Source organism: Bidens hawaiensis, unplaced genomic scaffold (assembly GCF_021521415.1).
Source record: "Bidens hawaiensis isolate Kalapana, Puna unplaced genomic scaffold, B.hawaiensis_p1.1 tig00000055_1, whole genome shotgun sequence".
In the NCBI taxonomy this organism is placed as follows: Eukaryota; Viridiplantae; Streptophyta; class Magnoliopsida; order Asterales; family Asteraceae; genus Bidens; species Bidens hawaiensis.
Genome location: NW_027491016.1, coordinates 1869749 through 1887639, shown reverse-complemented (window position 1 = coordinate 1887639; position 17891 = coordinate 1869749). Strand labels below are relative to the sequence as shown.

General features: G+C 35.6%; 1 protein-coding gene and 3 pseudogenes across 1 annotated transcript; 2 read left to right on the top strand and 2 right to left on the bottom strand.

Annotated features, from left to right (window-relative positions):
• Nucleotides 1-1325: 1325 nt before the first annotated feature.
• LOC143623230 (putative F-box/LRR-repeat protein At5g02930) lies at nt 1326-3320 on the bottom strand (annotated as a pseudogene).
• Nucleotides 3321-8695: 5375 nt separating this feature from the next.
• On the top strand, nt 8696-10945 carry LOC143633713 (cytochrome P450 71AV8-like). The gene is made up of 2 exons (XM_077101992.1): nt 8696-9595; nt 10257-10945. Exons 1-2 carry the CDS (start codon nt 8696-8698, stop codon nt 10872-10874), a joined length of 1518 nt encoding a protein of 505 aa, XP_076958107.1. The 3' UTR covers nt 10875-10945.
• A 1322-nt stretch (nt 10946-12267) lies between these two features.
• Nucleotides 12268-14098, top strand: LOC143633622 (2-oxoglutarate-dependent dioxygenase DAO-like; annotated as a pseudogene).
• A 1565-nt stretch (nt 14099-15663) lies between these two features.
• LOC143623128 (F-box/LRR-repeat protein At3g59190-like) lies at nt 15664-17662 on the bottom strand (annotated as a pseudogene).
• Between the last annotated feature and the right edge of the window lie 229 nt (nt 17663-17891).

Here is a 17891-nt window from a genome sequence, read left to right as displayed (position 1 = left end):
CCTATATATGTAGTCATGTTAAAGATAGCAATCCTTAACCCATCATGTAAGCCAAAACAGCCCGCGTAGCCTATTTACCTAAACGGACCATTCTTATATGCAGGCCAAAACTTCGTTATAAACTGAACGTGAATCGGTTATCGCCCGGTTTTAAATTTTAATAAAGTTGTAAACGGGTTGGTGTTTTGAACTTTATATTAATAATTTTTAATTCAGTGATAAACGGGTTAGCAATCTCTTTGTAATACTGGTTAGACAAGTCACCCCAAACACCACTCGTTTATAGAGGTGACGATGGTGGTTGCCAGAGTGGCTGATGGCTGTGTTGTCCAGCGGTGATGTGATGATGGCCTGTTGTGATTGGCTTTATAAAATAGAAATAATAATGGTGGTGCAATGATGGTTTCTGGTGAGACGTGAACCCCTTTTAAGTTAAGAAACAAGTTATGCAACGTTATTATTCTGGTTTCCAGAATTATTGGTTTGGAAAAGTTGGTTTCATCTACAAGAGTCTTTGATGACTTACATTTTGCTGCATAACCAAACTTGGAGGTGGTGTATTTCCTATAAACACTAGTGAATTTGTTGTGTTAAAAGGTCAAACAAGTGAAGAGAAAGTCAATGTCAGAATTAACAGAAGTCCAGTCAAAGCTAACGGGGAAGTCAGTTAGAAATGGTTGAGATTAACAGGTTTACTATAATAACAAAATTTCCCTCTTCAATTCTCTGATTAGCTGATAGAATTCGGTTACAATCTTGAGTTCTAATCATTACATCAGTCTGAGGCCATATCATTGGTATCAGAGCTCTCATATCCTTGGAATCTTTACAAATTGCTCACGATTAGTAAAGAATATTATGACGCTTTTGATGCAATATTAGTCGATTACAGTTGCCTACTGATTATGCTTTAAGTTAGAAAACTAGTACGAAAAGTAATAAACCTGGTGTTCAAGCATATTCATGTAAACAGAAGTCAATGCAACATGTAATTCTTGGCATTAACCTCCTGACGCAATTGTAAGTATCTTAAGCTTATTTCAAACAAGAAACACAATAATTATCAGTTTGATACTTCTATCTCAAACGACTCCATTTCGAGTCAAACCACATTTTGACCCTAAGCGAACTACTAATACTTTCTATATTGACCCGTTAAAACAGTTACCCCACTGGCCTGCTAGTTTTGCAGGCTTAGCAAAAATCATAAAATAAGACCCAAATATATAAAACCTGAACAATCGGTAATGTAACAAAAGCTCCCAGTATATATAGTCAAGACATTATTTTCATGATTCAAACCATCATCACTACATATTAAAATTTTAAAAGTTTTCATTAGTTTCTGCCACAAACTCAAACTCAAAACTCCATTTTATTATAAAACCTCCATATCCGCATAGCTTTGACTGTTCCATCATTATGCTTCTTCGTGGAGAACTGTTTGGATGGATATTAATAAGTGAGATAAAGAATGTGTGAATATATTTACCTCATAAAAAGAGTACCTTCCTCCTTTATGAAGCTAATTTTGTTTCTTTCATGAGACAATTCCATTGACTTTGACTTCAAGTCCATCAAGTGCTTTTGGGTTCCGGAAGAAGAAGGCCTCACAATCTGAATTTTAGTATGGCCTTGATCTTCTTGTTGAATTAGTCTCTCGCATGTAAACTGAATTAGAACAACAAATAGCGGACCATCTTTGTTAGAATAAATCAAATAAAGGATAATTAATATTTCATGAAATAATAAATCGCATATATATATATATAGGTTTAAGTTCAGGAGAGAAATGAGATTATATATATATATATATATATATATATATATATAACTCCTTACATTGACAAGATCACTTTGTTCTTCAAAATCAGTTAAAGGAAATGATGATCTTAAAGTTAGAGATTGAGGACGGAAACACCAAAGTACAGCATCCCAAAAAGCTACATGAGCCAATGGTTCTTCACAAGTGCCTAGTTGTAGCTCAACATGCTCTAGTTCATAAGGTAGCAACTCAGTCGCCTTTAGCTTCTCTAACTCTATGAGTTTCTGCAAGGCAATCGGAATGAATTTACAACTTTGTGTGGGGATTATTTTATATAAATGTTCACAACAAAGTAATGCATAAATGATTGAACAAAGAAACGAACCCGATTGTACATGGCATGGATATACAAGTTGAAAACTTTGAATCCGTTATTCTAGTCTAAAAATAGCCTCAACTAATAGAACCAAAGAGCATCTATATAACCGTCAGGATAACAATGCAGACACGTTTTCAAATGGGTTAAATCCCATACCGGAGGCCAGTGTTTACACTCCAGAGCCTTGAGTAAACGAGGATTACTAGAGCACACAAATAAAACCAAATTGGGGGTATCAAATTCCACATCTTCCAAATCATTGTCTGAATTTAACACCAACGTCCTCAAGGAAAGACTCGACAACTTGAGGAGACTACGTTTATATCTAGTAGCCATATAAAGATTTTCAACGAACGGGAAGTTGGATAAGAAGTTTGTAAAACCATTTGAGTTTGGTAAGGGGTACCCATAGTAAGACACCGGGGTTAATTTTGTGCATGAACCCAAGTTCATTCGTGGCGCCCCTCTTTCGCTCTTATCTCGTAAGAAAATATAAGTTAGATTTGGTGCTTGAATATCTATTCTCTCAACTGGAGTGTTATAGGAAATCCAAACTTGTTGAAGATTTAGATGCCCGTCAACGCAAAATCTTTTGAAACCATGACAAGTACTAATAGCAATAACTTTTAAAAGGGGGCAGCTAGTTATAACACGCTTGATCGATTCATCATCTATCCGGACGTTTTTAAGTCTCAAATAAATCAAAGACTTAAACCTGACAACATCATCCATCAAGGAAGAAGGCAACTCACAACCACGTATGGTCAAAGATTCTAACACGGAAACAGATAAGAGCGTGTCAGGCAAACGGTAGTTTGGGACGTTTGTGAGGTTAGTAATGTCAATCACCAATGCCTTCACGCCTTTCTCGAGAACTAGTTCAAGGCATCTGTTAACATCATCTAATTCTGCAGGCTCCTAGATAGCTGTGACGAGCTGGAACTTGTGTGCAATGAGATTTTGATGGCAAAATCTAGCCGTGGTATACTCGACATACTTGGAAAAGGCTTCTCGAGATCTAAATTTATGGATATCGAAATCTAGAATTGGGAAAGAAGCGGTAAGGTGAAACCAGGTCTTAGAGAGTACACTCATTCGAACAAGCTCTTTCGAAGCATTAAGAAACGAGAGGATGTGATCAACAATGAAATCAGGAAGGTGTGAAATCCGATCCATCCTTCCAATTTCAGTAGCTAGTGTTTCCGGTATCAAATTTAGATTAGATTTAACTTTGGAAGAATATCCGTTTTTGTCAAGCTTTTTTCTACCATCATCATAAATTCTTCAAATTTCCGTTACTGAGGTTGGGGATACAACTATACATATACTCTCATTATTTGTATAGGATTTGTTCATTTAATGAAATAGAATTGAAATTAAAATTTGTATATGATTTGGAATCGGAAGAAATTGAATTTGGAATATTAACATTAAAAAGGGATGAGAATTGGAAGGAATTAAATTCAATTCCATAATTTCAATTTCTTTGATTTCTAATTAATTCTATGAAACGAATCCCTCAAAATCATGTGATATCTTGAGCAGTTACGATTTCTTTCAAATTCATTAAAATTTCATGTACTGATTCTTGAATATCCATTATGGTGGAATATTCGTGTGAGATTTTCTCAGATTTTGCGTGTGTGATACGTGTTCCTTCGATTTCTCCAAGCAAAGCTCTTCGCATCGTAATGCCTATTCTTAAAATGAACATTTTTTTAGAGAGAGGAAATCAAGATAGCCCAATTTTTTCTTAAAATCCGGAAATAGCCCTTCAAATTAAAAAAAAAAGTCACTACATTTCTCTTTCCATCTTATAATTTACACTCAAAACCACACGCTATTCTGTCTCCACTTATGAAAGGTCATTTTAAGAAGGGATATGAATCGATCTGACGAGATTCAAAATGAGACTCCGTCCAAATTTTAAGTAATCTCGTTTTCCCTGGCTAAATTTTAGGAAATCCCATATGCTTCATCCATTTTTTAAGAATCTTTTTAATCATTCTTTAACACAAGCTTTCTCATTCTTCTCACCTCTCTCTTTCCATTTTCTCTCCTTATAAGTGTATATCCTATAAGGCTATGTGTAGTGGATGAGCTACAAAATGATATAATTTTTGACATGTGGCGTCTAGCCAGCAAATAGAGAATTTTTGTTTTTGGAGTGTAATGGTATTGTAGCCTAATATCTCTCTGTGTGTGTGTGTGTTACACACAACATATTAGAAAATATTGTTTCTAAACATTCAAACCAGACGAAAAATATCGCTTGGGGCCGGTGTTCAAGCCAAAATTCGTCCACTACACACACCCTAAGGGTGTTGAGAGGTAATGCTAAGTGATGTGGGAAAACTGATGTGATGCAGGCGTACCCCTGTATGAGTGCTGAGAGGTGATGTTAAGTGATGGGGGAAAGCTGATGTGACACATATTTAGAGCATTCCTATCTCGTCCCCTATCATTATCTCTATACTTCCACTAAAAAATACTATGTTTCTTTCTCATTTTCAATTAAATAATACTTTTTATACCTTTATTATTACATTTTTCTCTATCATCTACTTGCAACCACTTCAACAATTATTAAAAAAATAAATAAGGGGCAAACAAAGTGTCCTCAAATTAAAAAAAAAAGTCACTACATTTCTCTTTCCATCTTATAATTTACACTCAAAACCACACGCTATTCTGTCTCCACTTATGAAAGGTCATTTTAATACTAGGGTTTTGCCTCCATTCAATATATCCTTCATTCCAGCAGATCTAAGGCGGATTATTCTAGAGCTTCTCCACCATCTCCAATTAAAAACCGAGCAAGAACTCATCCATGGAGACCTGAACCAACATTAGGTTTAGCGGTTCCATCATGGTTCTTGGCTAAAAAACTTTGTGATCGCTTTAGTCTAGGGTTTTGTGTAAACTTGCTATGATCGAATTCTATGTACTTAATGGTTTCGAAGCTTGATTGATTGTCTTATTCTGTCTTGCTTTTCTTTTATTTTGATTGTTTAAATAGTTTGTAATCTAGTTATCATATTTTGCATCAACTATTTGGTTGTGTTCATTAGCATTTAGGATTAGGTTCTTATAGACATTGATCCTATGGCCGTTAGTCATTGCATAATAATTGATCTTTATAGTATAAATTTGTAATTAGGTAGATCGTGCTCAGCTGTGTCAACTACTCGGATGTAAGGCCCCGTCACCGGTAACCCTACTTTCGTGTTGGATTTACTCATAAACGCAGTTCTAAATATCAGAGTTAATTAAAACATTCGCGGAATTTAAAACTTTCATAAAACATTTCATAACAAAACACGTCTTGTCTTAAAACATCATTTTGTCTTTCAAAATAAACGAAACATTAAACTTAAACGTCTTGAGTCTTTCGATGCCAGCCTCTTATTCAGTGCCACGTGTCTCCTCAAGCGAGCTGCCTCATCCTACTCACCTGCGTGTATACTAAAAGTCAGCTACGCTGAGTGAGTTCTAGTTAATCATACACTACACAATACACATAAGCTTAAATTCTTTCATTCATACTTTATTACTTTCATACTTTCTTTTGTATTAACTTACTTTCATATCTTACGTTATAAAGAGCATTACGCCCTACATTCCTCGAGTATTATTAGGGCTCGGTACCCTCCTTCCTCGAGTATTATTAGGGCTCGGTACCCTTCTTCCTCGAGTATTATTAGGGCTCGGTACCCTCTTTCCTCGAGTATTATTAGGGCTCGGTCCCTCTTTCCTCGAATATTAGTAGGGTTCGGTTCCCTAGTTCTCGAATATTAGTAGGGTTCGATTCCCTCTTCGTTACCATACAACCATCCTTTCTTTCTTTTATTAACTTTATCACATTCATACACATAAGCATACATATCATACTTTATATGACAGTTATTGTAGTCTAGTTTAGCCATTTCAAGGCACGTATTGTCGCTCACAATTCCCATCCTAAGATTTTTATATACTAATTAGCTTCCTTTATGTTGGAAGAAGTAATACGAGATTAAACAATATTAATGAACCAACAAATCAATTAGCACAATAAATTAGAATGCATTTGTGGGTTGGATCAAACACCAATCAAATTGATTGTGTTTTATGAAACAGAGTATTAGAACTTGTGTAATCAGAATTGGTTCTGATAGCCGGTACAATATATACAACACAAAACATAGCCGAAGATCAACAAAATAATTTGCCCAAAAAAGCACACCAGACTCAACTTGACGCTTTTTTTTCACTTGGAAATTAATGCACACCAAATTCTTTGGAAATTAATGGCTAGATTTTTTTTTTTTTTTTTTTAAAAAGAAAACTCATAAAGAACCACTTTAAATATATTAGATTTTCATTATACATTTGTAATGACATTAGACATTTTTCACTTGAATATATAAAATTTAGTTTGATTCTCTTTTTATATAAAAAGACCAACTTGATCCAACCCAAACCAGATCGAAAAAAACTATTTTATATCGATAGACAAATAATTCCATTAATTTATAAAAACTTGAACATTTATAGCATCTTTTAACTTCTCTGTTAGGTTTAAGTTAACATTTATTCGACTTGGATTAATAGGGCATAGGACAACAAAAACGCGAAGGGTAAGAAGGAATCTAATCCATTGATCTTAGATTTGAACGGAGATTAATTTAAGAAAATAAATTAATGAAAAGGGCATAAAGGTAATAACCCACTTTTGTTGACTTTCTCTTTTCACATGCAATGCACATGTCAATTTCCCTATCATTTTAAAACGTCCATAATTTTTTCATGCGTCATTAATTTTTTTTTTAAATTTCACCATAACAGCAAGCATTTTTCTATCTTTAATATGAGTATCATATTGTCATATAAAAATAAAAAAAAATTAATGAGTTTTTTATATTGTGTTATTGATTGCTTATTATGATTTTTAATTGGGTTTTTCTATGCATTGTGTTATTAATTGATACTCATATTAAAGATAGCAATTAAAACAAAAATTACATCATTATGTCTTTTTATTTGTCATTGTGTATTTGTGTTCATCATTTGTCTTACTACTTATCATTGCATTTTAGTCATTGTGTATTACGTTCATGTCATTGTGTAATATGTAGTTTTCATTGTGTTTTACGTTTCAGGTCATTGTTATATGTATTCACCATTGTGTTTTACGTTTCAGGTCATTGTGTTATATGTATTTATCATTGTATATTACGTTTCATGTAATTGTGTAATATGCATTCATCATTGTGTTTTATATATTAAATAATTTGTTGTTATTTTATCATTATATTTACATATTATTATTACACAACTATATTAGTAGCATTAAAAAAAACACAATGATGATGTGAAAGACACAATGACGGAAAAAACACAATAACAAATAGAAAGACACAACGACGAAAAGATACAATGACACAATTTTTTTTAATTTTTATATAACAAAGTGATACTCATATTAAAGATTAAAAAACGCTTGTTATTATGGTGAAATTTTAAAAACAAAATAATGTTGCATGAAAAAATTATGAACGTTTTAAAATGATGGGAAAATTGACATGTGGCTTACATGTGGAGAGAGATAATATGTAGTATTACTTTTATACCCTTTTACATTTGGTCCCCACTTGACACATGTCAATCAACTATGACAGAATATGTCAACCCTAACAGAATATGATTGTTGTTTTGATAATTAAGAACCTCAAAGCATCTATAGCTTTTATTTGTGTTATACATATCTCTTACGCATAAAGAAACTTATTAGTAGTCAAATCATGCTTCATGGGCTTTTTTTCTTTTACACCACATAACTGGAACATAAATCAAAATGTTTGAAGACCGGCAACTTAATCGATCAGACTGAAAGATATCCTCGTGTGCACCATCATTACTAAAAAACAAATAAGAAAAGACTATATTTATATGATTAAATACATGTCCACAAGGGGTAGAGTCAGTAGCGTGCTGCTTTCTCAATGGATCCAACGTCTTTATAATAGAATACTATTGCATGCACAAAAATGATGGCCACTTTTTTAATCAACAAAAGAAAAAGGAAAAGCTTGATGGTACATCCAAGCCAACTGTTCACATTGAACTCAACATGGAGGATGTTGGGTTAGAGCCGCAAGATCGAGCAAGCCCGTCGCGAAGAAACAAAGTGAAACGGGCAAGATTGTCAACTTTACCAAACGAAAGTATAAAGGAATTAGTGTGAAGATTTTAAAATTCAAAATCTAGAAGAGAGACAAAAGCTGAAAAAATAGAGAAAATTGAAAAAAAAATGCGAGGTTATACTTCAAAAGTAATAAGAGATTTCAGTTGTCGTAACAAAACCTGTCACAAATATCTTTCGTTTATTTAAGATAAGGGCTTATGTTGGTAAACAATAACATCAATTCTAGTATTTATTGTATTGCTTTTGGATAAGTTGGATATTTTATTTTATATGGTTCCGATATTTATATTGTTTTTAAACTCTTAACAACCGTTCCTAGTTTAACCATCCAACAAGCTAGCTCATAAACTTGAAGAAGTCATACATGGACATCCAATTTACCTTTCCTCTACTTGTCTTCTTTGTTGGCCTCATCTTCATAATAATCATTAGAAGCTTCAACTCACTTGATCATTCAAACAAAAGCCTTCCACCACAGCCATGGAAGCTCCCACTAGTAGGCCACATACATCATCTCATAGGAGCACCACCACATCATGCTCTAAGAAACATAGCCCGGAAACTAGGCCCCGTTGTTAGTCTACAACTCGGCCAAGTCTCCGCGGCTATAATCTCCTCTCCTCCTTTGGCCAAAGAGATCATGAAAACTCATGACATCAGTTTTGCAACCCGTCCCAAGTCTCCGATTATAGAGATCCTCACCTACAACTACAAGGACATAGCGTTCGCCCCTTATGGCGATTACTGGAGACAAATGCGTAAGATATGCGTCTTGGAGCTTCTAAGTTCAAGAAGAGTTCAATCGTTTCGATCTATACGTGAACAAGAGTCATGGGACCTCATTGAGTCCATTTATACACAAAGACTAAAAACAATCAACCTTTCTGACAAGACTTTTACCATGATTAACACAATTATATCCAAGATTACTATTGGGAGCAGATGCAAGGATCAAGCCATGCTTCTTGATATGATTCAAGAGGGTAACGAATTATCTGGTGGTTTTGATGTATCTGATCTGTTTCCATCTATCGGATTACTGGCTCTGGTTACGGGCACCAGGAAGAAAATGATGAAGATACGTAACAAGGGGGATTTGATTTTAGATAACATCATCTTGGAGCACAAAGACCATCGTGGCCGTGTCAATGGACCGAACAATCATGCGGATGAAGAAGATCTTGTTGATGTTCTGTTGAGGCTCAAAGATGATGGTGGCCTTGAGTTTCCATTAAGTTTTGACAACATTAAAGCAGTCATACTGGTTAGTTTTGTTTTTATGCTTTACTGTTGTCACCTAATTAAGGTTTAGAAAAGGAGTATTGGTTTTTATTAATCTCAACAATCAGCTTTTGGTCGTCGTTGGTCCTAACTAATGAATTGGCTGATAACGATCCCATCTTTTATCATATTTGTTTTCAACGGTCCACAACTAACATAATCCTAACATTGTAACTTGCAAGTCGCCGGAAAACGTTTTGGCTGGAAAACTCACATTTTTTCCGGAAAACTCAAATTTTCATCCAAAACATCTTTGTAACCTTAGACGGACCTTTAAGAACATTTTTCTACCAAAAGCCCCATTATTGAGGTTGCCGGAACCCTAGAACCATCGTCGGAATCAGTTGATGGTGGTTGGTTGGTGGTGAGTGAGTTGGCGATGATCGTGGTGTTCAAGTTGAGTTTTCCGGCAAAAAAATGTGACTTTTTTGGCCAAAAGCATTTTTCTGTCGACCTGCAAGTAACGACGATAGGATTCTGTTAGTCGTGGATTGTTAGGAACAAATACATTAAAAGTTGGGACCGACAACGACAAAAAAATAATACTTGGGATTAATAAAAACCAATACAACAAAAAAATAAAATCTCTTCCTCATGGTTTAAAAAACAAACCACATGGTTAAAAAATTATTTCCCTGGCACAGCAAATATTTGCAGCAGGTTCTGATACTTCTGCAGTGACTATTCAATGGGCGATGTCCGAGCTAATGAAGAATCCAAGGGTTATGAAGAAAGCGCAACACGAGCTTAGGCAGGTACTCAAAGGAAAGACAAAAATACACGAGTCAGATATACAAGAACTACACTACCTTAAACTAGTTATTAAGGAAACACTAAGGTTGCATCCTCCTATTCCTTTTTTGTTACCTAGAGAATGTTCGAAAAATTGTGAGATAGGTGGATTTCATATACCGGTCAACACAAAAGTTCTAATCAACGCCTGGCTGATTGGACGCGATCCGGATTACTGGAATGATCCTGAAAGTTTCACACCAGAGAGGTTTAGTGAGAGTTCTTTTAACATGTTGGGAACAGATTTTGAATATTTTCCCTTCGGGGCCGGAAGAAGAATGTGTCCAGGCATGCTCTTGGGGTTGACTAATGTGGAGCTTCCTCTCGCGATGCTACTCTACCACTTTGACTGGGAACTTCCGAACGGGACAACTTCAAATGATTTCGATATGTTGGAGTCTTTTGGAACAACGTTAAAGCGAAAGAACGACTTGCTTTTAGTTCCACATCCTTACAACACAATTTGTTAAAGTGTTTTCTATATAAGTTCTCTAAATGTAATAATGTTGTGACTGGAATAAGGCAAACTTTGTACAACAAATTAGTTCTAAGGAAATAATCCATCTCTGGTATTATAATAACAATCCCTTAAAACTAGTTTTATACCCGTGGCTGAATCCACATATAAATTGTTGACATGATGAACCATGGCCTATGGAACTCCTCACCTTCCTATTGTGAGAATCCCAATTCGATTCCCTCTTTCGGCACTTTTTTATGTTCTTTATTCGAACGTTTTTGTTTATTTGTTGCAACTAGAATTAAAATTAATGAAATGAATGATTGGGTTGAAATTGGTTAAAATTGAATTAGAGAATAAGTGTTGTTTAAATTGGACTTGTAGCCTTGTAGGCATCATGAATATTAAAAGATATTTTCAAAGTGAGCCGCTTCAATCATCATATTCAAGTAGTAAACGCTCAAAGATATTTAGATGATCTTCTATGGGATCATTTGGAAAGAAAACCATTTTCATCTTATCATCCAAGTCGAAAAGATGAAATTAGACTAACGTATTTGCTTAGAGGTCCATGCCAATAGACAGGGTATGTTAGATTTTAGTGATAAATTAAGATGTTTTAATCCGGAATGGTATACACAAGAACATGGAAATTGATTAGAATATAGTGTCAAACCGTATGAAAAGTATTGCTTATATTGTTACTTGTTTAAGGAAATCAGACACGATGATGCATTTGTGAGTGAAACGGCACGGGCTTAGTATAAGACATTGGACACAATGATGAATTTGCAACCAAACATCAAGAATTTAGACCAAACCTAGGGGCGCAAATGAGCCGAGCCGCTAGCGAGTTATTTGTGATTGGTTCGTGTAAAAGCTTGACAGAGCCTAGCTTAAATGAGCCCGATCCCGAGCTTGAGAATAAAAGTAAGCTCGTTTAATAAACGAGCCCGAGTCTAAGCTCCACTTATTGAGGTTGAGCCCACTTACGAGCCTAAACGAGCATGTGACTTATAATTTTATTATTAATATGTATAATGTTATGAGAAAATAGCGTAATAATATATTATGTTATATAAAAAATGATAATTGAAAAAAAACTATATAAAAGTAATTATTATAAATAAATACAAATTAATTAATAAACAGTAAACGAGTCGAACCCAAACTTACAACCCATCAACAAGCCGAGCTCGAGTTTTAAAATTAGAGCTTAAAACGAGCCGAACTCGAACTCTACGTAAGTTAAACGAGCTGGCTTGAACCTAGTCGAGCTTAGGTCCAGCCCGTTTGCGCCTCTACCAAAACCCTTACCCGATCAACGCCCCTGAATTCTAAGGAACGGGTTTCCTATTTCTTCTTGCCAACAATTACGACTTTACAAAGACTTCAAACCTAATATGGCCGCCGAATGTACCCGCCCGGTGATCGATTATCTCAACTTCCCGAACGAATCATCATCGCAGCGAGTGAAGACTGGGGCTGTTTCCGGCTGCTCAACTTCCACAATGTCCTTCCGGCGGCTCTCATGTCCGACATGCAGGCCGTCGTCCGGTCTCTCTTTGACCTGCCGGAGGAGATCAAGCGCCGGAACCTCCACGTCATCACCGGTACCGGCTATGTGGCCCCCACGCCCACAAGTCCTCTGTTCGAAGCCCTAGGATTATACGATATGGCCTGTCCTGCTGACGTGGAAACATTCTGCTCTCAGTTGGATGTATCGCCTCATCAAAGGTATCTAATTATCTACCGTTGACCATCGAGTACAGTCAACGGCGTATAGATTTAAGTATGCATTGTTGTTTGTGTTACAGTTGTTTATAAACTCTTTAGATGCTAGAGTTCGAGCCCGGCTTAAATAAACCTTAACTTTACCTGACTCGTTTTATTTTTTAAGTTTTAAATCGTTTTAGTTTTCTTGTATTTCACGTATCTATACCTAATAAATGAGAAACTGCTTGCGTCATGTGTCACAGTTTTACTAGCCCGTAAACTTAATATTAATAGTACTGTAATAAATATCAATTATCAAATATAGTAACTTATACGTGATTTCGATTTATCTTATCTCATTATGTTGCTTAATTATTCTTGAATCTTCTTGCTAACTATTTAATGTTTTCTTTATTCAACCTGTGTAATATACGGGTTTCTAACGTAGTGGATTTATATAATGAAAAAGGTGAATGTGTTTCTTAAGTAGCCTACTTAATCTGAGTAAGCCATACAAGCAACAACATGCTTTACATTGGCTTGAGCTTACTTTTTACTCGAGCTGGGTGTGCTTGTTTATTTTCGTAGCAACTTTGATCGAACTGTTTTTATTATGTTCGAGTTGCAAGCTATTTAAACAATCTTTTTCGTGTATAGGTTTGTGCAGAATATGTATTTAGACCTGCAAAAACATGGTCGTAAGTAAAAGTAGATACTTGACTAGAGATTCGCATCTCTCGTAACTATATACTTTAATAATAATATTTTTTTTTCTATTTTCTTCTTTTTATAACAGAGACACAATTATGAGATACACTAAAGCAGTACACGAGCTTTTCTTGAGTATTGGAAGTAAACTGCTCGAAGGTTTAGGGGTGAAAAGTGAAAGTCCAGTATTTGAGAATTGGCCATGCCGATTCAGGATAAACAAATACCATTTCACCCCTGAAGATGTTGGATCCCCTGGTGTCCATTTACATACAGACTCTGGTTTCCTCACCATCCTCCAAGACAATGGCGTCAGTGGTCTAGAAGTCATGAACAAGTCTGGCGAGTTCATCCCTGCAGGTCCATGTCCGGACACCCTTCTTGTTAACCTCGGCGACATGGCAAAGGTTTGTCTTCAAACAACCTATTTCAAATTTTGTTTACTTGATCAATGCTGAGAATATGGTGTTTGATTGTACTTGAAGGTGTGGAGCAATGGGAGATTAAGCAATGCGAAACACAGGGTGCAATGCAAAGAAGCTAAGACACGAGTGTCAATTACATCGTTCCTTATGGGGCCAAGAGAGAAGGTGGAACCGCCACCAGAACTGGTGGACGATGACCATCCCCGCCGGTATGTCACTACTACATATGACGATCTTAGGAAGATGAAGTTCTTAACAAAGTTGCATGCGGGTGAAGCTCTTGCTCTCTTCCACACGCAAGCATATGACAGGTGATAGAAAGTTGAGGACTCAAAATGTCAAGATAAATGGTTTTGGATTTGGGATTGATTTATGGATTCGTAACGATTTTGGTGCCTGATTCTATTATTGATAAATCATTAAATCCTTAATCATATGTTACTTGTTACTTGTTACTTGTTACTTGTTAGTTGGTTATCTACAGTTTCATGCCTTATAAAATTAGTGATCCCGTCCCATCAGACTCAACCAGTCATGTCAACAAACTCAACTAGGGTCTAGGGGTATCGGTTGTGCGGGGTTGCATAGTTTGGTTTAACTGGTTGGGGCTGATGAACTAAGCATGACCTATATATGTAGTCATGTTAAAGATAGCAATCCTAACCCATCATGTAAGCCAAAACAGCCCGCGTAGCCTATTTACCTAAACGGACCATTCTTATATGCAGGCCAAAACTTCGTTATAAACTGAACGTGAATCGGTTATCGCCCGGTTTTAAATTTTAATAAAGTTGTAAACGGGTTGGTGTTTTGAACTTTATATTAATAATTTTTAATTCAGTGATAAACGGGTTAGCAATCTCTTTGTAATACTGGTTAGACAAGTCACCCCAAACACCACTCGTTTATAGAGGTGGCGATGGTGGTTGCCAGAGTGGCTGATGGCTGTGTTGTCCAGCGGTGGTGTGATGATGGCCTGTTGTGATTGGCTTTATAAAATAGAAATAATAATGGTGGTGCAATGATGGTTTCTGGTGAGACGTGAACCCCTTTTAAGTTAAGAAACAAGTTATGCAACGTTATTATTCTGGTTTCCAGAATTATTGGTTTGGAAAAGTTGGTTTCATCTACAAGAGTCTTTGATGACTTACATTTTGCTGCATAACCAAACTTGGAGGTGGTGTATTTCCTATAAACACTAGTGAATTTGTTGTGTTAAAAGGTCAAACAAGTGAAGAGAAAGTCAATGTCAGAATTAACAGAAGTCCAGTCAAAGCTAACGGGGAAGTCAGTTAGAAATGGTTGAGATTAACAGGTTTACTATAATAACAAAATTTCCCTCTTCAATTCTCTGATTAGCTGATAGAATTCGGTTACAATCTTGAGTTCTAATCATTACATCAGTCTGAGGCCATATCATTGGTATCAGAGCTCTCATATCCTTGGAATCTTTACAAATTGCTCACGATTAGTAAAGAATATTATGACGCTTTTGATGCAATATTAGTCGATTACAGTTGCCTACTGATTATGCTTTAAGTTAGAAAACTAGTACGAAAAGTAATAAACCTGGTGTTCAAGCATATTCATGTAAACAGAAGTCAATGCAACATGTAATTCTTGGCATTAACCTCCTGACGCAATTGTAAGTATCTTAAGCTTATTTCAAACAAGAAACACAATAATTATCAGTTTGATACTTCTATCTCAAACGACTCCATTTCGAGTCAAACCACATTTTGACCCTAAGCGAACTACTAATACTTTCTATATTGACCCGTTAAAACAGTTACCCCACTGGCCTGCTAGTTTTGCAGGCTTAGCAAAAATCATAAAATAAGACCCAAATATATAAAACCTGAACAATCGGTAATGTAACAAAAGCTCCCAGTATATATAGTCAAGACATTATTTTCATGATTCAAACCATCATCACTACATATTAAAATTTTAAAAGTTTTCATTAGTTTCTGCCACAAACTCAAACTCAAAACTCCATTTTATTATAAAACCTCCATATCCGCATAGCTTTGACTGTTCCATCATTATGCTTCTTCGTGGAGAACTGTTTGGATGGATATTAATAAGTGAGATAAAGAATGTGTGAATATATTTACCTCATAAAAAGAGTACCTTCCTCCTTTATGAAGCTAATTTTGTTTCTTTCATGAGACAATTCCATTGACTTTGACTTCAAGTCCATCAAGTGCTTTTGGGTTCCGGAAGAAGAAGGCCTCACAATCTGAATTTTAGTATGGCCTTGATCTTCTTGTTGAATTAGTCTCTCGCATGTAAACTGAATTAGAACAACAAATAGCGGACCATCTTTGTTAGAATAAATCAAATAAAGGATAATTAATATTTCATGAAATAATAAATCGCATATATATATATATAGGTTTAAGTTCAGGAGAGAAATGAGATTATATATATATATATATATATATATATATATATATATAACTCCTTACATTGACAAGATCACTTTGTTCTTCAAAATCAGTTAAAGGAAATGATGATCTTAAAGTTAGAGATTGAGGACGGAAACACCAAAGTACAGCATCCCAAAAAGCTACATGAGCCAATGGTTCTTCACAAGTGCCTAGTTGTAGCTCAACATGCTCTAGTTCATAAGGTAGCAACTCAGTCGCCTTTAGCTTCTCTAACTCTATGAGTTTCTGCAAGGCAATCGGAATGAATTTACAACTTTGTGTGGGGATTATTTTATATAAATGTTCACAACAAAGTAATGCATAAATGATTGAACAAAGAAACGAACCCGATTGTACATGGCATGGATATACAAGTTGAAAACTTTGAATCCGTTATTCTAGTCTAAAAATAGCCTCAACTAATAGAACCAAAGAGCATCTATATAACCGTCAGGATAACAATGCAGACATGTTTTCAAATGGGTTAAATCCCATACCGGAGGCCAGTGTTTACACTCCAGAGCCTTGAGTAAACGAGGATTACTAGAGCACACAAATAAAACCAAATTGGGGGTATCAAATTCCACATCTTCCAAATCATTGTCTGAATTTAACACCAACGTCCTCAAGGAACGACTCGACAACTTGAGGAGACTACGTTTATATCTAGTAGCCATATAAAGATTTTCAACGAACGGGAAGTTGGATAAGAAGTTTGTAAAACCATTTGAGTTTGGTAAGGGGTACCCATAGTAAGACACCGGGGTTAATTTTGTGCATGAACCCAAGTTCATTCGTGGCGCCCCTCTTTCGCTCTTATCTCGTAAGAAAATATAAGTTAGATTTGGTGCTTGAATATCTATTCTCTCAACTGGAGTGTTATAGGAAATCCAAACTTGTTGAAGATTTAGATGCCCGTCAACGCAAAATCTTTTGAAACCATGACAAGTACTAATAGCAATAACTTTTAAAAGGGGGCAGCTAGTTATAACACGCTTGATCGATTCATCATCTATCCGGACGTTTTTAAGTCTCAAATAAATCAAAGACTTAAACCTGACAACATCATCCATCAAGGAAGAAGGCAACTCACAACCACGTATGGTCAAAGATTCTAACACGGAAACAGATAAGAGCGTGTCAGGCAAACGGTAGTTTGGGACGTTTGTGAGGTTAGTAATGTCAATCACCAATGCCTTCACGCCTTTCTCGAGAACTAGTTCAAGGCATCTGTTAACATCATCTAATTCTGCAGGCTCCTAGATAGCTGTGACGAGCTGGAACTTGTGTGCAATGAGATTTTGATGGCAAAATCTAGCCGTGGTATACTCGACATACTTGGAAAAGGCTTCTCGAGATCTAAATTTATGGATATCGAAATCTAGAATTGGGAAAGAAGCGGTAAGGTGAAACCAGGTCTTAGAGAGTACACTCATTTGAACAAGCTCTTTCGAAGCATTAAGAAACGAGAGGATGTGATCAACAATGAAATCAGGAAGGTGTGAAATCCGATCCATCCTTCCAATTTCAGTAGCTAGTGTTTCCGGTATCAAATTTAGATTAGATTTAACTTTGGAAGAATATCCGTTTTTGTCAAGCTTTTTTCTACCATCATCATAAATTCTTCAAATTTCCGTTACTGAGGTTGGGGATACAACTATACATATACTCTCATTATTTGTATAGGATTTGTTCATTTAATGAAATAGAATTGAAATTAAAATTTGTATATGATTTGGAATCGGA

Bases quoted from the DNA above. Each gene is read 5' to 3' on its own strand.
- LOC143633713 (XM_077101992.1), top strand. From the start codon at position 8,696: ATGGACATCCAATTTACCTTTCCTCTACTTGTCTTCTTTGTTGGCCTC. The intron at 9,596-10,256 runs GTTAGTTTTGTT...TCCCTGGCACAG, and splicing joins ACATTAAAGCAGTCATACTG to CAAATATTTGCAGCAGGTTC.